This window comes from Pelophylax lessonae (genome assembly GCF_965119305.1).
Source record: "Pelophylax lessonae genome assembly, chromosome: 5".
NCBI lineage: Eukaryota > Metazoa > Chordata > Amphibia > Anura > Ranidae > Pelophylax > Pelophylax lessonae.
The window spans coordinates 171,034,222-171,055,828 of NC_138772.1; the positions used below are offsets into that span (position 1 = coordinate 171,034,222).

Consider the following 21,607-nt stretch of genomic DNA (forward strand, 5'->3'; position numbering starts at 1 on the left):
CTCACTCTTCTCCTCTATCATGTGCCCACACCAGCAGCCTCACTCTGCTCCTCTATCATGTGCCCACACCAGTAGCCTCACTCTTCTCCTCTATCATGTGCCCACACCAGTAGCCTCACTCTGCTCCTCTATCATGTGCCCACACCAGTAGCCTCACTCTTCTCCTCTATCATGTGCCCACACCAGCAGCCTCACTCTGCTCCTCTATCATGTGCCCACACCAGTAGCCTCACTCTGCTTCTCTATCATGTACCCATACCAGTAGCCTCACTCTGCTCCTCTATCATGTACCACACCAGTAGCCTCACACTGCTTCTCTATCATGTACCCATACCAGTAGCCTCACTCTGCTCCTCTATCATGTACCACACCAGTAGCCTCACACTGCTCCTCTATCATGTACCACACCAGTAGCCTCACTCTGCTCCTCTATCATGTACCACACCAGTAGCCTCACTCTTCTCCTCTATCATGTGCCCACACCAGTAGCCTCACTCTGCTTCTCTATCATGTACCCATACCAGTAGCCTCACTCTGCTCCTCTATCATGTACCACACCAGTAGCCTCACACTGCTCCTCTATCATGTACCCACACCAGTAGCCTCACTCTTCTCCTCTATCATGTGCCCACACCAGTAGCCTCACTCTTCTCCTCTATCATGTACCCATACCAGTAGCCTCACAATGCTCCTCTATCATGTGCCCACACCAGTAGCCTCACTCTGCTCTTCTATAATGTGCCCACACCAGTAGCCTCACTCTGCTCCTCTATCATGTTCCACACCAGTAGCCTCACTCTGCTTCTCTATCATGTACCCACAATAGTAGCCTCACACTGCTCCTCTATCATGTTCCACACCAGTAGCTTCACTCTGTTCCTCTATCATGTACCCACACCAGTAGCCTCACTCTGCTTCTCTTTCATGTGCCCACACCTGTAGCCTACTCTGCTCCTCTATCATGTTCCACACCAGTAGCTTCACTCTGTTCCTCTATCATGTACCCACACCAGTAGCCTCACTCTGCTTCTCTTTCATGTGCCCACACCAGTAGCCTCACTCTGCTCCTCTATCATGTTCCACACCAGTAGCCTCACTCTGCTTCTCTATCATGTACCCACACCAGTAGCCTCACTCTGCTCATCTATCATGTACCCACACCAGTAGCCTCACTCTGCTCCTCTATCATGTGCCCACATCAGTAGCCTCACTCTGCTCCTCTATCATGTCCATACATCAGTAGCCTCACTCTGCTCCTCTATCATGTCCATACATCGGTAGGGTCATTCTTTTCGTTCCTAATAAACCATCATCAGTAGACTGTCTGCTTCCTTAGCCCACAACCGCCTCCCTCTGCTCTCCTCTGTCCTGTCTTTCTCCTCATTTATCATCCAATGTAACATTTATGCCTTCATATCTCCTAAAGGACAGTCCAGAAGTGACAGCTGCATTTTGTCACGTCGCCTCCTTTCTTCCTCGCTGTCCTTTGCTGCCACATCAGGCTGTCATCACTACAATGCACGATTGCACCTGTACACATGGTGGGGTCAGTAGCAGCTTGAAATGTATACCTCCCTTGTAACTATACTGGCCCTTATGTGAAAGTGGATATGTGAATAGGCGATTCACTACAAAGAGCTCTTTATAAAACACTGACATAACCAGTGCCACCACTTCATTTACTTACCTCCCATCTTTAAAACTTGACAAAGAGGGAATAATGTTAAAGGGACTAAATGTGTAGTGTGCAGTGGTGAGAAGTGAGGGTGTTTAGCTAAAAGTGGACATGACCAAATAGGCGTGGTTTAAAGATAAAATAATTGTATTATTGTAAAGATGTGAAACCGGTGGTTTTGCATCTAAGCAACAAAGCAGCATATAGGGATTGCTAACCAGGGTGCTCAAATAGCCTATAGATATGACAGCAAAATGAATGATTTTGCAGAGCTACAGAAAATGTATTGCATACAGAATCCCCTTGACTGCATAGACCCACGGTCTGCAAACTGCAGCCCAGAGGCCGGAGGTGCCCCTTTGCAGGCCTTTATCTGGCCCCTGGGGCACTATTCCTCCCACTGATATGAGACACTATTCTGCCATCTGACACCAACAATGGGGGCACCATTTCTCACACTGACACTAATAAAGGGGCAATATTCCCCCCTATGATGCCAACGATGGAGCACTATTCCTCCCCCTAATACCAAATGTGGCAATGTTCACTTCCACTGATGCCAAGAAAAGTTTCCATTTACACTGGCCCAGTCCTGCGCTCCTAAATCCTGAAGGACAATAAACCACCCCTTTGTTTGAAAAGTTTAGAGACTCCTGGCATAGACGATTCGCAGCCTTTAAAATGGAAAATGGTTTAGGTCAATTTTATTTATGTATTTATTTTTTGTGCTTATAATTTCTAAACTGTATCTTTTTATTTTATTTTTTGAATAAAACATTTAATGCAAGGTGCATCTTGTGACGGGAGTCATGGTGAACTATGGGTTTCCTAAAGAGAGCTCACTGCAGAAGCTCTGGCCTTTCAGAGAGTCTTTTCCCAAATAAAATTCTGTATAGAGCATTATGGAGCACTAGAGGGGGAGAGGGCTCACTCCTCTGACTCTCAACTAGGGGTCTCATTTGAGCTTCAGCTACTGCGCTCTGTATACTCATAGTTGCCAACATTTAAATAACGTTTTTAGAGACCCTTTTTTTTCTTCTCTTTGTCCAGAAGGCCACTGTAGGCGGAGCACGTACTTTAATTAGGGGTGGGGCATTCAGTTTATTATGGGTGTGGTTCTACACTAACATCAGGATCTGCTATCAATGAAAGGGTTAATTATGTACAGCCAGCAAGGATCTGCTAGCAATAAAAGGTTAAATGATGTGTCTACCCACCAGCAATCTTAAGCTAGTAAGATCCCTGTAGCCTAGAGACATGATTGACCCCTTTATTACTAGCAGAACCTTGCTGGCTGTACATTCTTGGCAACTATGCAATAGGCTACTAGGATCTCTGTGGTGGCTAGAATTAATTATCATGTCTCTAGCCACACAGGGATCTTTAAAGCTGATTGCATAGTTGCCAAGAATGTAAAGCCAGAAAGGATCTGCTAGCAATAAAAGGGTTAATCACTAACCCTTTTATTGCTGGCAGATCCTTGCTGACTACATTCTTGGCAACTATGTTGACATCCTGCAGATAAGGCCCGCCACTCTGTCACACAGACTTAAAGCGGAGTTCCGGGCACAAAATTCAATTTCTAATAATTACTGCATTGTATTCCTTACTCTCCGCTGAGTCAGAATTGGATATTCCCATAGTTTTTTTTTTTTTCACTTACCTGTTTACAGAGGTTTGTATACTCACCTTTCAAAGGACTTCCTCCCTCCTGTGCCTCGGCTCTCCTCGTCACTTCCTGCCGCAATGCGTCCAGGGAGCTCTTCCTCGGCCCTCCCATGATGCACTTTGCAGTCACATGGGCGGCCGACCACTGTTCTCATTTCTTGACTCACAGGCCTACGCCCACTGGAATCAGGAAGAAGGGAAGACATTTCCCCACAACGGACTCGGCAATCCACAACAAAGATGTCGCCGCACATCAGAAATTATATAAAGTAAGATTTTATTCTTGCAAACTCATTATTTCACCATTCTAACCAGGATTAGCGGATGTATCGATGTGTAAGGGTGATTGTTAGGGGGAGATTGAAAAAAAAAAAAACGATTCTGTGCCCGGAACTCCGCTTTAAGCTGGGTTCACACATATGCAAATTGAATACGGGCAGGGCCAGACTGGCCTACTGGTATACCAGGAAATTTCCCAGTAGGCCGGCAAGGCCACCTGCCCTGGGGCTGCCCCTGCATCTGACCACCTCCTTTTTGTACCGTATCCGCAGCCTCTGTCTTAATGGCGCTGGTTCACACAGGTCCAGGGTGGCCACGCTCCACGTTTAAAAAGAGTCCCGTTCGTCTTCTGGTCCAATTCAGGTGGCGCTGCATTGAGGGCAGCAACACCCGTAAAAAATATGCCTGCACCCCGGCCGTGTCAATAGCACATGCACTGCCGCTCGGGAAAGCCCGTACACGCTCCGCCATTACACGCTCCACCATTTTCGGGCAGGCAGGGCATGTGCGCAGTGACGTAATGGTGAGAGGCGCCATTTTTAAATGTAGGGCAGCAGTTGTGTTCTGTTCGGCGGTGGCGTGCACCTCATCACAGCCCGGTAAGACCCCTCTGCAGCCTCTGACATCTGCTGTACCATGCCCGCAGCCCCTGCATCTCCTGTACCATGTCCACAGCCCCTGCGTCTCCTGTACCATGTCCGCAGCCCCTGCGTCTCCTGTACCATGTCCGCAGCCCCTGCGTCTCCTGTACCATGTCCGCAGCCCCTGCGTCTCCTGTACCATGTCCGCAGCCCCTGCGTCTCCTGTACCATGCCCGCAGCCCCTGCGTCTCCTGTACCATGCCCGCAGCCCCTGCTTCTCCTGTACCATGCCCGCAGCCCCTGCTTCTCCTGTACCATGCCCGCAGCCCCTGCTTCTCCTGTACCATGCCTGCAGCCCCTGCTTCTCCTGTACCATGCCCGCAGCCCCTGCATCTCCTGTACCATGCCCGCAGCCCCTGCATCTCCTGTACCATGCCCTGCAGCCCCTGCGTCTCCTGTACCATGCCCTGCAGCCCCTGCGTCTCCTGTACCATGCCTGCAGCCCCTGCGTCTCCTGTACCATGCCTGCAGCCCCTGCGTCTCCTGTACCATGCCTGCAGCCCCTGCGTCTCCTGTACCATGCCTGCAGCCCCTGCTTCTCCTGTACCATGCCTGCAGCCCCTGCTTCTCCTGTACCATGCCTGCAGCCCCTGCTTCTCCTGTACCATGCCTGCAGCCCCTGCTTCTCCTGTACCATGCCTGCAGCCCCTGCTTCTCCTGTACCATGCCTGCAGCCCCTGCTTCTCCTGTTCCTTGCCTGCAGCCCCTGCGTCTCCTGTACCATGCCCGCAGCCCCTCCATCTCCTGTACCATGTCTGCAGCCCTTCCATCTTCTGTACAATGTCCGGAGACCATGCATCTCCTGTACCGTGTCCAAAGCCTCTATCTCCTGTACCTTGCCCACAGCCTCTGACATCTCTTCCTTTACCATGCCCTCTGCCCCTGCATCTGACCATCTCCTCGTGTACCGTGTCCACAGCCTCTGTCTTAGGGGAGCCGGCTCACACAGGCCCGGGGTGGCCTCGCTCCACGTTCAAAAGGGGTCCTGTGCATCTTCTGGTCCGATTCAGGTGTAAATTCAGGCAAAAATTCAGAACTGATTCGCACCTAAACCGGTGGAGGGATGCATCGGACCCCAGATACGAACCCACGGCCACATACGTGTGAACCAGGCCTTACTGCTCTGTTCCACTCTCTCTGCAGCCTGACAGAGTCCCCATAGCCGCCGATTAATCACTGCTGGAGGGAGGAGGTACGGGGAGGGATCTGTGCCCGGCGTGGTCCTGTGTTGATGACCCCTCCCGGGAGCACTTCAGTATGGGAGAGCATCTGAGCTTGGAATGTCCTGTCGGTTACCGGCCTTGATATGGGGCACTGGGTCCAGGACAAGGTCTGGTCGGGACAGGTTTTCAAAATCTGTGATTATCCCAGACGGATCGGGGCAGTTGGCAATTATGTTTACGAGGGGCGGACTTGGGCTCTTTTTCCTGCAAAACAGATTAGCTTGTTCATAGATGTGAAAAGACATGTAGAGCTTCACTTTCTGGCTGGAAATCCTAGATCCTAAACCTTACAATGGAGCAGTTCATACATAGCTAAATCAAAAATAGTTTTTTTTTTTTTTTTCATTAATTTTATTAGTTGTTTAACAAAAAAAGCAGATGTATACAAAACCCTTTATATAATCAATTTGAAGGAAACTTGTACCAAAAGGAACCTGTTGGCTGGCTTTACGGAACTCTAAAATGCTAGTTGCTTGGCTACCTCTGGCTTTAATAGTAGCTGCCTCTGGACAATTATGCAGCAAGTGAACCCAGAACTCAGTATCTGTTCAGTGTCTTAGAAAGTGTTTAAACCATTGGAAGAGCAGGACAGCCAGCTACCTTGCACTTTTTGGGGAGGTGAATAATGGCAGCCTGAATATTTCTGTCTGCCCAGGCTCTCTTTAAATTAGAAAATTCCTATGCAGCAATGCTTTAGTGATCAGCCCAATAGTATGGAAAATATCACCAAATCTACCATTGTTTTAAATTGTTCATGCAAAATTATTTTGTGTGTGTCTGGTGCCATCTACTGGATACATTGCAAACTAGTCTATTCTGTTCAATCCCTTGTGTTTTGTAATGCGTTAACAGGCATATTAATTTGTCACTGCAATATTGGCTGATATTAAAATATTAAAAGAAAATTGGATACATATGCCATGATGAAAATAATGCCATCCTAAATAAATTATTTTAAGAAAATAAAATTGAAATCTGGTTTACGGTATATTGAAATTGAATCAATAGAAGATCCTTAATCTATTTTAAAGCTGGTAATTTGCCTTTTCGGGTTATTATGACCTTATTTCCAAGGATATCACTATACTGTAGTCATCGGTTGGCAATCTTGGCCTTTTAGGATGTCCCTGCCTTTCAGTACCCAATCGAATTGTAAATTCTGTATTGTAATTTGAATGGTTATGGCCTTTTAAAGTGATCCTGTTATCACAAGTATTTAACTGAGCTGCCCCAGTTGGCCATTGTGGTTCCTCCCACTGAATTGAAGCATCCTGAAGCAGCATACGAGGCAGAGGGAGGACCACAGCGGTAAAGGGGGAAGCCAATATTTGACTCATCTGACCATTAAATACTTACAGGGATTGGGGAGCATAAGTGGCGGCTTTTCATTGTGCAGGCTGCTGTAAAGGTTAGTGTATAAATGCTTCTTTTACAGGGGACCTATTTTGTAAAAGTGACCCTGTGGTGACTGTATTACTTCAAAGTTAAAGTGCAACTTCACCCAAAAGGCGAAGTTCTGCTTTTCCGCCTTCTCCCCATCTCCTCTTCAACTTTTGCCCCTTTTTTATTGGGGGGACTGGGTACCTGGTTTTGACAGATTCCCACTTCCACCCAGACCGCCCAGGTGATCTTAGCAGAAGTTAGACCTCCCTCTCTTTGCTGGAAGCCTTTTGGGACATGCCATAAGTCCCAGAAGACTGCGGGACCATTCACAAAGTGCAGCATGGCTCACGCATGCGCAGTGAAAGCCGGCCTTGAAGCCTCAAGGAGTCACAGCCAGCTTCCTACACTAAACATGCTAGTGCCGGGACCCGAAGACTGGTGAAGAACTGGCTCGGGTGAACACAGCGCTGGATCCCTGGACAGGTAAGTATCCTTTAATTAGGTCAGAAGGTACAGTATTTTTTCTTTGTACATGGAAGATCCTCTTTATTGCTTATTGAACACCAGCAGGTAGACTTTTAGTGGTATTTATAGCCTACGTTAGAGCAAACCTTTTACAGAATTTGTCATTTTAATCTGAACATATGATGACAAATACATTCATTAAAAATGATCAGCGAATCCGAAGATATACGGTAATCCGCTTAATCATTGGCAAGATTACAAGCTTCCTATAGAATGTTTACCTCGGAGTGAATTTTCAAATTTGGAAACCAGTTCAGACGGGGAGCAGATCCTGGGCTTCAGTGCAGTAGCTCATACAATTATGATTACATGTGGCATGCAACTAAATTATGTTTAAAACTAAAAAAAGAGAAAAAAAAACCAAAACTATATTTTCATTATCTTCTTCCAACAGAGGATGTACTCAGTAAAGATGCTGGAGAATGTACAATATGTCTGGAGGACCTACAACAAGGGGACACAATAGCCAGATTACCTTGCCTATGTATATATCACAAAGGGTAAGTATTTTTTTTATTCATGCAATATATGTTTTAAGTTTAAAAAAATAACCTGTGTTACTGTGAAATGGCAGCCCATTTACAAAAAAAATGCGCTTACATTTGCAGTCCTACCTTTTTACTTCCATATTTTCTTTATTGTAACATTAAACTTTTTTTATTATTACAATAGGTTTATTAGCTTTGTAGCATGTTTTCCAGGCATTGTGCCAGATATGGGTCTGCCATTGTTACCGGTGACACTTTCAGCCCATTTAAGCAGAATATTTTTAGCACTGTATTAGTGTCATTGGTTCCGCAAAGTGTCAAAAGTGTCAATGTCAAACTGTCCGCCGCAGTATCGCAGCCCCACTATACAGTAAGTCGCTGATTGCCACCATTGCTAGTATAAAATAAATAAATACAAATTCCAGCATATATACCATAGTTTGTAGATTAACCAAAAACATGTAGCAGAATACATATTGGCCTAAATTTATGAAGAAATTCGATTTTATTTTCTTGAATTATGTTTTATGGCAAAAAGTAAAAAATATTTTTATTTATTCATTTTTTTTTTTTTTTTTTTATTTATGCCACAAAAAGTTAAAAATAGCAGAGGTGATCAAATACCACCAAAAGCAAGCTCTATTTGTGAGGAAAAAAAATTATACAAAGTTTATTTGGGTACAGCGTTGCAGGACCGCGCAATTGTTAAAGTAACGCAGTGCCATATCGCAAAAAATGGCCTGGTCATGAAGGGGGTTAAATCTTCCAGAGGTCAAATGGTTAAGAAAATACCTCAGGGGACCCCCAGGTCACCAGAACTAGCATCTCCATTGGAAGATTTACCCTCTATTACTTTTCTGGGGACAGCCCAAAAATTAGGATTTTCTTTTACTTTCACTTTGAATGACAATAGTAAACAGGACAAATAGAGAGGGCAAATCTCTCAAATGGGGGCACAGGCAGCAAAAGGAACTGACCTCTAGCCTCTGTACTATCAGGAGACGGTTTGGGGACCACGGAAGTGGGGAGGATCAGAGGAGACAGGATCAAACAGCCTTTTTACACAATGCAGAGGATTAACCCCTTAGGTTCCACAGTGAGTAGTACAAGCATGCTTTACTGCATATACAGACTGATTTTACTGTTGTGGGTTTAGTAACACTTTAAAATAAAATACAAATTAGAATACTAAGAGCCGGTTCACACTGGGGCGACTTGTCAGGCGACTCGGTCGCCTGACAAGTCGCCGTGGGTCGCCTGCCATTGATTGGCACAGGACCTGTTTTAATAGGAGTGACACAAGTCGCTCCGACTTAGAAAAAGGGTCCTGTACTACTTCGGGGAGACCTGGAGCGACCTGCATTGACTTCAATGATGTGAAGTCCGTGCATGTCGCTCTTTACAGGTCGCCCCGGCAAGTCGGATCGCCTCAGTGTGAACCGGCTCTAATAGTTGGTAAAGTGCCTATTTCTTAATTGGTTCACTAACACCCTGATGACATTGAGAGTTGATATAATGATATTAAAGGGCTGACTATGTATGATGAGAATAGGAAGTCAAAATTGAAGGTGATTCTATTGGCTAACATTCCAGATTCCTAAAATTCCTAAAATTGCACACTGGAAAAATTGGAAACTCTTTCCTAGCAGAAAGCAGTAGAGGACCTGCTGAAATCAACAGAACAGCACTTTAGTGGGTTCCTCTACTATTCTGATCCATGATCACCTCTTTAACAATGTCCTGTTGATTGTGAGCACAGCTTACGGAGTCAGAGCACTAAAAGCTGTCATTCCATCCTGGAAACTGAGTCAGGTTTCCTGCTTTAGACCTACGTAGCTGTGCCATGCTGAGCAGGAGGTATGGTCAGTCCCAGGAACCAGAGCAGGAGGTATGGTCAGTCCCAGGAACCAGAGCAGGAGGTATGGTCAGTCCCAGGAACCAGAGCAGGAGGTACGGTCAGTCCCAGGAACCAGAGCAGGAGGTACGGTCAGTCTCAGGAACCAGAGCAGGAGGTACGGTCAGTCCCAGGAACCAGAGCAGGAGGTACGGTCAGTCCCAGGAACCAGAGCAGGAGGTACGGTCAGTCCCAGGAACCAGAACTCCATCTTCTTACCATGCTTTATGGCAGAGACATAGAAGACAATAATAATACTACTCAGCTGCCTCTATAGTTTCATGTTTTCCATCATCCTATGTAACAATATCTTTTTCTGTGCTCTTTTGTGTCTTCCAGTTGCATAGATGAATGGTTTGAAGTAAACAGGTCTTGTCCGGAACATCCATCAGACTAGAGCTTGAATGACTCGTATGATAGGTAAATTGCTAATAAATGGTGGCCTTTTCCTGAATCTGACAGTTGTAATGCTCGTTGTATAAAGACTGCGCCTCCTGCAGAAATAGCATTTCTTTACCCCACCTCCCAACATTGCCTACCTCTGTTACTATGTACAGTGATGGTCCAGGGTGTCCACTCCACCCAGGTCACCTCCTGGCCGGTTTTCATCTCCACATGCAGCAGATTGTCTATGTTGGAGTGTATACCTTAATGGCATTCCTATTGAACTGTTGTGTCCCATGGTGCCTCTATCCTATGTTGGCATTTTAAATTGTTCCTTTTTTTTATGGCTGAACTCCAGGCAAACGGCAAAATAAACAGGTAAACCCATATGAGAGCTGTTTAACTTGTCAAAGTTCTGTCCCTCCAGTTCTGAGATTTACCCAGCTCTGCTACAAAGTACAGTCAGCCTAGAGATGAGACTTCCTCAGGGTCCATGCACACGATGCTGATTAAAAAAAAATGCCAGAACCTCTGGCAGAAAATGCAGCATAAAAAATAGCTCACAGTGGCTCATATTACACAAGTTTTTGCACGTTTATGGGCATTTGCTTTTATAAGCGTTTTTTTTTTTCTTCTCCAAAACATTCTCTCCTGTCACGTTTTATACTCATCAAGCAAATTTTCTGCCCGAAAGCTCTCCTCACAAACAGACTTTTTTTTTCTTTTTCAGCCTGAAAACTCTCCTCTGCAAATTTGCCTGTAAAGGGCCAAATGTGCATGGACCACAGGTTAACAGAGATGCTACTACAGGCTGAAAAAAGTGCCTGTATAAGGCACATGTTTATGCCCAGTGTGCATAAGGCCTTCATGTTAACCAGTTGTCCTAAAATACTGTATCCAATATGGTAAAACACAGCAATACTCTGATGACACAGGGGGCTTCATGCAGATCTCGAGTGCCAGGTTTGAGGTTCTCCTAATCATAGTAAAACACATTTCTGTACAGACTAAAATTTAGCAAGCTTCTTCTTTTTTTTTTTTTTTTTTTTTTTACACACAAATTTCTTTGTGTATTGAAAAAGGAACTTGCAGCTTTTGTTCCCTAATTGTACTAGGTATCACTAGAAAGTGTTGGTGCTGGCATATAGGGGTTGATTTACTAAAACTGGAGCGTGCAAAATCTGGTGCAGCTGTGCATCTTGGCCAATCAGCTAATCAGGAATAGACTGACCCTCGGGCTCCCTCAGTTCCTCTGGTCTCTGGGATGTTAAGCCTACCCCCTTCAAGTATTTTCCACTACACACAGCATGTCCTACCTCCAGGGGGTGGAAATATTGTGGCCACGGCTGCGTTTTTTCTGCCGGGGTGGCCTTGTCCTGGTAGGGTCCGTTCCTAGGGACCCTCCGATGCCTCTTTTTTGGGTCTGGGAGACTGCATGGCGCGCCGTGGGGGCCGCCATTTTGCTGTAGATTCATGCTTTCTTTTCTCCCATAGGAATGCATCGGGGCGGCCATTTTTTTTGTAGTCCTCAATGCTGGACAGGCGAACGGCATGCAACACAAAAATCTAGCTATGACAGGCTGTGCTTGTCATTTCCTGTGACAGATCGTTTTCATTTCTGTTTCACAAGAACGTGCTGACAGTCTCCTGAGCGGTTTGGTAACGTTTCTGGGGTCCCCTGTAGGTTTTTTTCACCCACTCTGCTATCAGATTTTTTGGATTAGGACTGGGTATGCTGCTAATTTAGAGGTGGGATCGCGATTTAGCGACTTTTAAAGTGACACTGCATTATATTCATTTCAGTGTAAAATGGAGTCCCAGGTAACTATTTTACCTACAGACCCCCTAGGAGAGGCTGTGGAACCTTCTGGGTTGCAGCCCCTGTCTGCAAATACAGCAGTCTTGGAAAGCCTGGTATCAACGGTAGATTTTGTATGTAAAAGTGTTGCTAGCTGCAAACGCCCTCTGCCTTCGCCTCCCTCGGTAGTCTCTTCAGATTCTGAGGCAGATATGGCCGCCGCAGACACACCCCACCCTGAGAAGTCGGTGTCTTTGCATTCTGATGGTGAAGAGGACCTATCCTCGTTCGCCGCCGCTGTGCGGGGAACGCGCATTGGTGGAAGCACTTATAGTTTCAGTGCGGGAAACTTTAAAATTGGCAGATGAATCTACAGCATCGGGATCGCAGATGTCTTTTGGTTCCTGAAAATCAGGTGTTTCCTTGTCTGGAGCTTTTTGACGATATGGTCAATGAACAATGACGGGGCATCAAGCACATGCTAGTGGTGTCTAAGCGCTTTAAACGCCATTATCTTTTTGCAGATGCAGTTTCCACTAGGTGGACCGTGCCACCAAAGGTGGATCACCTGGTTTCCAGGCTGAAGTCTACTGTGGTTCCAGTGGAAGAATCCCCAGCCTTTGCGGGCCCTGTGGCTAGATGGGTGGAGTCTCTGTCCCGCCATCTACATCTGCTAGCGGGTTTCATATTGAAACCAATATTTGTGAATTTTATGATGTGACAGACGGTGACTTAATGGGTGAAGTTACTAAAGGGTAACTTTGAAGCTGAGCAGCTCCCCTCAGTGGTGCTGGAACTAATGGACCAGATGGCTGAAGCCCTTGTGTTCATGTGTGATGTGGCTCACCTAGTGGCCAGAGTGTCGGCAGTGGGGATTGCGATTAGACGCATGGTGTGGTTGAAAAGCTGGCCTGTGGACCAGGCTTCTAAAAGGGCTTTGACAGATCTTGCCTTTATGGGGGAGAGGTTGTTTGGATCCTCTTTGGAAGAGTTGATCAAAGGCCTTACGGGGGGGGGGGGAGAGTAATCTTCTTCCTCAATCCTCTAAGGGCAAGGCACCATGTCATAGACGGGAGCCTTCTTTCACTGCTCATAAGCGGCTTTTATCGTACCTCGGGGTGACAAGAAAAAGGGAAGTCGTTCGGGTCTTCTGGGAGTTCCAAGAAGCCATGGTCAGGTAAATCAAAGCATTTGTTGCGTCAATGAGGGATTGCGGTACTGGGGTATCTGGACGATCTCCTATTGAGAGCAGACTCTCATTCAGCCCTGATGAGCGACCTGAAGATCACTGTCAGCTCCCTGCAGCAGTTCGGGTGAAACCTCAATTTCAAGAAGTCCTCCCTAATACCTTCCTTGAGACTGGATTATTTGGGCCTGACTCTGGATTCAGCTTTGGCGAGGGTGTTTCTTCCCCCAGACAAGCTGCAGAAGTTGCAGGGAGCAATCCAGTTATTGTTGGCAAACAATCTGCTCTCTCTGCGAACTTGCATGCGGGCCCTGGATCTGATGGTATTGACCTTCGAGGCGGTTCCGTTTGCTCGGCTCCATACCAGTCCTTTGCAAAGGGAGATTGTTGTCAAATGGAACAAGGATCCAAAGTCCTTGGATACTTTGATTTGGTTGAGCTGCAACACAAGATCTGCTCTGTTATGGTGGCTTCATTCTCCAGCACTATGCCAGGGCAAGTCCTTCCTCCCATAGTTTTGGAGGGTGGTAACCACGGACGCCAGCTTGTAGGGCTGGGGCAGGGTACTGGGGAAGCTCTGTGCCCAGGGAACTTGGACAGTAGAAGAGTCCAAACTGTTTTGGAGCTCAGAGCGAAAAAGCTTTTTCTGAGCCACTGGACGAATCATCTGCGAGATTGTCCGGTTCTGATTCTATCAGAAAATGCCATGGCATTGGTTTACATCAATCACCAGGGGGGCACCAAGGGCACCAAGAGCGTCTTGGCAGCCAGGGAGGTGGCCGAGATTCTGGCCCGCTCTGCTGTGCACATCCCAGGTGTGGAAAACTGAGTCGTCGGGTGTTGGTTCAAGGGGAGTGGTCCCTACACCTGGAGGTGTTTCATCTCCTGTGTGTTCGGTGGGGGACACCCGAGGTCTATCTGTTTGCTTCTCGTCTCAACAAGAAGGTGCAGAGGTTCGTAGCCAGGTCTCAAGATCCTCTGGCCGACGCCACAGACGCGCTGGTGGCTCCTTGGGGTCAGTATCAGCTGATTTATGCCTTTCCTCCTCTGAAACTCCTGCCAAGGCTTCTAAGCAGGATAGAGGTGGAAGAGATTCCAGTCATTCTGGTGGCTCCAGACTGGCCTCGCCGCTCTTGGTACGCAGACCTAGTAAGGTTGGTCGCCGACGCTCCTTGGAGACTTCCTCTCAGGAAAGATCTGTTGTCTCAAGGCCCTGCTTTACAGTCGCTGGCTTTAACGGCATGGCTGTTGAAAGCCAGGTGTTGAGGAATAGAGGTCTTTCTGACATTGTGATTCCTATGCTACTGATGGCTATGAAGTCAACTTCCAGGAAGATATATCATCGTACGTGGAAATCGTACATTTCATGGTGTGAATCGCTGAAGGTGCACCCTCGCTTGTTTTCAGTATCCAGGGTTTTGGCCTTTCTGCAAAAAGGGGTTGAACAGCGGTTGGCTTCGGGCACTATAAAAGGTCAAGAGTCAGTTTTGGCTATATGTTTCCAACGCCCGTTAGCTAGGCATGCCTTGATTCGTACCTTCATTCAGGGAGTGCGCCATATGGCTCCTCTGAGATGGTCCCCGCTACCTCTGCGGGATCTGAATCTGGTATTCTCTGTTCTTCAAAAAACCTCCTTTTGAGAACATTCCGGAGATTCCTCTACTTTCATTGTCTCAGAAGGTTGCCTTTGTGGTTACTATCACTTCTGCCTGCAGAGTATCTGAATTGGCGGCATTGTCATGCCGTTCACCTTATATGGGGGTCCACAGAGATAAAGTGGTACTCCGACCAAATCAGTATTTTCCCCCTAAGGTGGTTTCTGATTTTCATTTGAATGAAGACATTGTTCTGCCTTCACTCTTTCCCAAGCCTAAGCACCCCAAGGAAATTGCCTTGCATTCTTTGAATGTGGTTCGGGCGATCAGGGTTTACCTGGTGGCTACTGAGTTTTTCAGAAAATCAGATGCTCTATTTGTTCTTACCGAGGGACCTCGTAAGGGATTGGCTGCGTCTGCTGCGACTATATCCAGATGGATCAGGCAGACGGTTGTTCACACTTATTCGCTGAAGGGTCAGGTTCCTCCGTTCCCTGTGAAGGCATATTCTACTTGCGCGCTGAGTGTTTTGTGGGCTTTTTGGCCATCAGGCGTCAGTGATGCAAGTTTGCAAGGCGGCAACTTGGTCGTCTGTGCATACATTCACAAAATTCTACAAAGTTTATGTGGTGGCGTCTTCGGATGCCTCTCTTGGCCGCAAGGTTTTGCTGGCTGCTGATTAAAGAGAATCTTTTGTGTTCTCTTTAAAGGTTGTATGTTTTTGCTAGGTGAGCTCCAGTTGTTCCTGGTTGAGCTCCATATTACCTGGTTGGCTACGCCTTTGGGGAGTTACGTTCTTCTTGGTGTTGTCTTCCCACCCCTCATGAAAATTATTGCTTTGGGACATCCCAATGGTCTAAAGAAGATATGGAGCTGCGTCTGTTGATGAACGATAGAGAAGACTGGTATTTTGTACTTACCGTAAAATCCTTTTCTCTGAAGTTCATCGAAAGACGCAGCACCCGTCCCTCTACTTATGAGAGAAATGTTTTTTTTTTTTTCTTCTAAACACTGCTTGCAACACAACTAGATGCTGTAGCAGAGTGTGTGTGGTTATGCCTGCAGGGACAGCCCCCATAGATGATGTGAAGCTTTTTCCTGCCTAGTGTCCTATTCCTGATGGGAGGAGCATAACCCAATGGTCTAAAGAAGATATGGAGCTGCGTCTGTCGATGAACTTCAGAGAAAAGGATTTTACGGTAAGTTTTTTTTTTTTTTTTTTTTTTTTTTCTAGAAAATTACTCAGAACCCCCAAACATACTTATATAGCAGAGGCCCTAGAGCATAAAATGGTGGGTGTTGTAATTTAAAATTTTTTTTTTTTTCAAATGCAATTTTTTGGAAAACAAAAACCACTTTTAATTACTGTATTGCTCAGAGACACAATATAATACCCAAGTTTTTGTAAAATATAAAGGATGATGTTGCGCCTAGTAAATAGATACCGAACATGTCACGTATTAAAAGTGCATCTACCTATAGAATGGTGCCAAACTATGGTACTTTAATCTATGGTACGGTAATTTAAATTCTCCATATGCAACCCCTTAAACGCCTTTTCAGGTTACTAGTTTAGAGATACATGGGAGGTCTGGCATTAGAATTATTGCTCTCTTGATTGTTTGCGACGATACCACACAAGTGTGGTGCGATCACCCTTTATATATGCGTGCGAGACTTGCACATGCAAGTCATTTGTGCGTAAGCATTGGAGGACAGGGGCACTTTAATTTTTTATTTATTTTTTTATATTATGATTTATTTCATCCAAAACTTTTTTTTTTCTTTTTATACTCTTTCATTTTTTTTTTTTTGTTTTAACTTTATTGCTACCACATGAGATGAACAACATCCCTTGTGACAGCATGGGGCATGACAGGTCCTCTTTATGGAGAGATCTGGGGTCTATTAGACGCCAAATCTCTCCTCTGGCTTCCAATGCAGCTTTATTAGAAACCGATTGGTCTAAACAGCTGCTTACCTGGCCACTAATGGCGATGTAAACAAACAGCCGGAACCAGAAGTGATAAAATCATCAACACTTCCAGTTTCTGGGGTCACAGAGGGAAGAACAATGTCAGTTCCTCTCTCTGTGTTGTAAAGCCGCTGGTCGCTGTTCAGCCACTGGAATTACTTCTTCTGAGAAGGGAATTGCCGGTTGCAATCCTGGTATAACCACTTAAACCTAAGGAGGTCCATGGACCTCCTACGATATTGAAGTGTTTAAAGCAAAATTCCAGCCCACAAAAAGATAATAGCCCTTGACAACGTAGTTTCTGTTACTAGATGACCTCAGTGTTCTGGGTTGAATGACAACCAGTGTCCTTTATCCCACCTCCTCTTAGCCCAGGCTGTCACAGCCATGTCCCTGGACTCCGAATACTGTTGCACAGAATAGCACTCGCACTTCATTATGTGACCTCCACTGAAGGAGAAAAAGTAGCACTGGGGACATCATCCACCTGGCCAGAAGGCCTTTAGAAAAAAAAAAACACAGAACAGAAAAGCTAAATATACTGTTGGATATTTCAGTTTTTATAACCCGCATCACATATATACCCATAAATGTTGTTATAGCTCATTCATATATGAGCTATTTTAGGTTTATTGCTCCATCAAATCTTTGTCTTTCTTTCTCCTAGCTTTATTTCCCTGCTTGTATGAACCGAGTGACCTGAGGAGCAGACATCTACAGCGGCTATCCTGAGAGGAGGCTTGTGAAGGCCTTACCGCCTTAGACCTTTGTGATATTGGGATATTGAGACTCTAGATTCGGCAAAGATGAATGAAGACAATTTCCTCAGAGTTCTGTGTGCCAAACATTCTCCATAAGGACACACACAGGGATTTTCAAAATGCTGCACAAAAAAAAAAAAAAAAAAAAAACACGTTTGTGCCCTGCCATTCCTAATGACGAACATTACATAATATAGGCCAAAGTCAACCGAAGTCTCCGCATTCATTTTCGAAGATGCTTTTAGCCGGGAGCCAATAGAACTTTTTCTTAAGAAGATTCATCCGTAGGATCTTGGACTAGGCTGGGATGAGGACATCCCTAAGAAATATTTTTTTTTTTTCCTTTTATTCTTGATATATATTTTTTTTCTTTTTAGATGCCAAATTGAAATCAAACAGTTTATGGTTTTACGGTACAGATCCAGTTTTTGTACTAAAAATGAAAATGTGAAATTGTACAAGTGTTTTTTTCTGCTTCAGTAGTGTAGGAGTTCCCACATCTACCATTTTCTGGTGTCCGTTCAGTGTGTGAATACATGAACAGCCACCGAATGCCTCAACAAAACATATCTTCTTTTAAGATTAACCCTTTCATCTCGAGCACCTTATCTGGGAACCTTGGCCTGTGACTGAGCGGTGATGTCAGGATTTGACTTGTAAACTTTTTGTTGTTGTTTTTTTTTTTTTTTTCTCCCCACAATTAGTCAGGGAACATTAGCCATCAAAGTGCCATTAAACACAAAGTAGTTGGTCGGTTTACACCAGTTGGCAAAATACAGTATGTAATACATACATACAAATTCTTAATAGTGAAGTTATAGGATGAGCAGATATATTTTAAACTGATTCAGTTTTGGTTGACATTGTTGTAATCTGTAACAGCTGACTACTATTTCATGTGACATTGTGACTAAGCAATGAACATTCAAGTATTTAGGTATTCTTAAGCAGATATTAATATTAATACTTAATATTATTCATATGAGCTTTAATACAAGCCTCTGATCATTGTATCTGCAGGCATGGAGGAGCTATTCATCTTCAAAGTTCATAGCCGAAGCACTGAAATTAATTCTAGTTGGTTTCTCAACGAAAACTTTGAGGATGAATTATTCCGCGGTGCCTGCAGATACTAAGGTCTGTGGGGTCGTGTTACAAGGCCTATTTACTGCCTGTTAGAATATGTCAATACTTGAAAGTACAAAGGTTCACTTTAACCACTTCAGAATTGTGAGCCCTGACATCCTGGCTTTTAAACATGGTTTCAAATATACCTTCTCTTCCTCTTGGCTTTATGTGAATATTGTGATAACACAGGCCCTGGAGGTATACATTAGTTATCTCTACATGGCAAGCAATTACAGTACCACTTTGTTCAGCATAATTCTGAATATTAAATGTTTTAGTTAGAAGAGGAGAGAACTGTATTAGAACTTTGTGGCTGGAGCTCTATGGAGATATACATTTTCCAGCTTCCTCCCACAACTTCTGTATTCCATACACACAAGATTTGATAAACATTATTCATAAAATCGATTTTATGATTGATTGTTTAGAATAATCTTCAACATATATGGGTGATCAATTTCCATATAATATTCTTCAGATCACCACAGAAATCAATGTGGTAAAAAGCATGCTTGAACAAGCTGTTTTGCAATCAGAAATGGTTGTGTGACACTGTCATTAAGATAAGTTGAAATTAGCTTTTCAAGGTAAACATTAATGGAAAGATCAATCAAATGTACTGCCGCGCCTGATCACCTTTTATAAAACCACAGATTGGAATGAATACAATTTAACCACTTTTTAATAGAAATCTGTAATCTGCAGCATTAGTTATGATAACTGCTGTACATGGTGGCAGGTGATAATTTAATAAAAACTAGAGAAAGGGAAGCTGAATTTCAAATACGATTATTTTTATCATAGGTTAAAAAAGCGACCCCAGCCAAATTGATGAGGGCAATACCTCCACCCGTTTTGTGTTGAGGTTGATGCACTTGGACAAATTTTTTCAGAACTGCGAAATGTGGCAAAGGAAGATTTCAGTCGTTCAATTTTCAAATGTAGTTTCCTGTAAATATTTTTCTAAAAGGATATAAATGGGTATTAAATCCTAATTTAAATTTTAGAAAATGAATACATTGATCTGTTTTCAATTTAGCATTGCAAGTTTTGTTTACAAACCAAATACACTAAGTGGTTTGACTAAAATTCTGGCAACCATAAAAATCACATCACATATAGTTTCTTTACAGATGTAAAAAGCCTGTTACTGTTGGTTACAGAGGTTCACTGCTTTATACACAGAAACTAACCTAAGCTCAACCACAATAAAGGGAGATAATGAGCTGAGTGTTGGTGCTCAGGCTATCACGTCCAATATAAAACCATAAGATCACAAAGCCTGCAACAGCAATGCTTTTTCTTTACAAATGTTTATTCCAGCACTTTACAACATGTAATGACAGAATCATGAAATTTGAACGTGTTTCGGCCGTGGCCTTCCTCCTAGAATGCTATGAGAAAGGCCATGGCCGAAACGCGTTAGAATTTCATGATTTTTTTCATTGCTATAAAGATTTGTAAAGAATAGGTTTTCGATGATTTTGAAGTTTTCATTGCTATAAAGATTTGTAAAGAAGTATCATTCATTTTGCCAGCTTTGTGAGCTTTGTGTTACAATGGTGTAATGACTTGGGCAATTTTCATTATAGAGTGTAATACTGATCCACTGCCCTGATGACACTGCAGGCTGTCCGAGGTTTGACTAGATTATTACAATATAGTAGTCCTCTGTTACGTCATCAATAAAGATCAGGTTAGTGCCATTGGCCTACTCCAACCAGCTATAATGTATGGTTGCTTCAGGTGTCCCTTATTATGAAAAATAAATACTAGGGTGGACTTAACCATCTTCGTACCATATCAGTAAACCGTTTTCAAACAAAAAAAAACACCTAGTGCTCAAAATCTGACATTCTTGTGAAATACAACAACAATCCTGCAATGAAGGTTACAGATGTATTTGCCTCCCTTAAGGTTTTGCAGGTATTTGTGTATAGGTGAAGGTTCTCTGTAGTATACTGTAGTATAGGTCTTGTTGGTGCCCAGAATCTGCAGAAGCAGAATGTTTTCCAAAAAATAGATTTCCAGATAGATCTTTCCTTATTTATGACTAAATTTTGTATTTTCATTGGAGTTTAATGTTATTGCTTTCAACTGAAAGTCTAAATGTTCCCTCTTGGTTTACTGAACAATCTATTGCCAGTGGCGTAGCTGCTAATTGACGTAATTGCATCAATTATAGTGCTTCAAAAGCAGCGATTCCATTATACCGATTTCATTGTGTTATGGCTTTCCCAATCCTCTTTGTGTCGCCAGCAATTCTCGGCAGCCTGGTGTTTGTGGTGGAGCTGTATTGTTTTTCATGTACCAACAAATGAAGCAAAGTGATTCTTATAAAATCCATTCTCATTCAGTGACCAGTATACCTGCTTAAAGATAGAGATTCAATATTAATCTATCTCTATGTTATATTAAACTAAAAATTATATTTTTGAATTCAATACATAGCAGAAATATCCTGTCGCTTGCATTGTACCGGAACGTCTTTTTCAGGAATTATCAGGATATTCTTTTCACTAAATATTGTAGCATTTCAGAACCAGAGACCACAAACTACTGTTAAACTATACTGCCTCTGATTACAATTAATGTATCATCACAGGATGAAAGTACGTTATATAAAACCCACTATATGTATGTCACATAATATAAAACCACTTAGAGCAAAATTCAGGAGCTCATTATTGCCTCGTAGATTGATTGGTTTGATCATTAGGGGGGATACAAAGAGAAGTGTTAAGGTGCAAAGTGCAATAACCAACAGCAATCAATTTTAGAGGATAATTGAATTCTTTTTTTTTTTTAAACCGGCCTTCAAATGAAACTCTGTGTTCCCTATGGAGGGCAAGGCAACAAGCTCACTTAGTGTAACTAAAGGCAAAACCTTTTTTGGTTTGTTTTAAATGGGGTAGAGGGGGATTAGAACTCAGTATTTATTGCTGCCTCTGTCCCGGTTAGGGAGATACTCCCTCTCTACTTATCTTGTTTTCTATTATCAAAA

The 21,607-nt window shown here is 43.9% G+C and overlaps 1 protein-coding gene across 1 annotated transcript in view; it reads left to right on the plus strand.

The window, feature by feature from the left end:
- ZNRF2 (zinc and ring finger 2) overlaps positions 1-18,439 on the plus strand; it is a 169,703-nt gene extending 151,264 nt beyond the window's left edge. Inside the window, exons 3-5 of the mRNA XM_082259113.1 lie at positions 7,789-7,894; positions 10,116-10,196; positions 17,382-18,439. Coding sequence (XP_082115239.1) covers positions 7,789-7,894; positions 10,116-10,173 — 164 coding nt within the window. The 3' untranslated portion in view covers positions 10,174-10,196; positions 17,382-18,439. The remainder of the gene's footprint in view (positions 1-7,788; positions 7,895-10,115; positions 10,197-17,381) is intronic.
- The last annotated feature ends 3,168 nt before the right edge of the window (positions 18,440-21,607 follow it).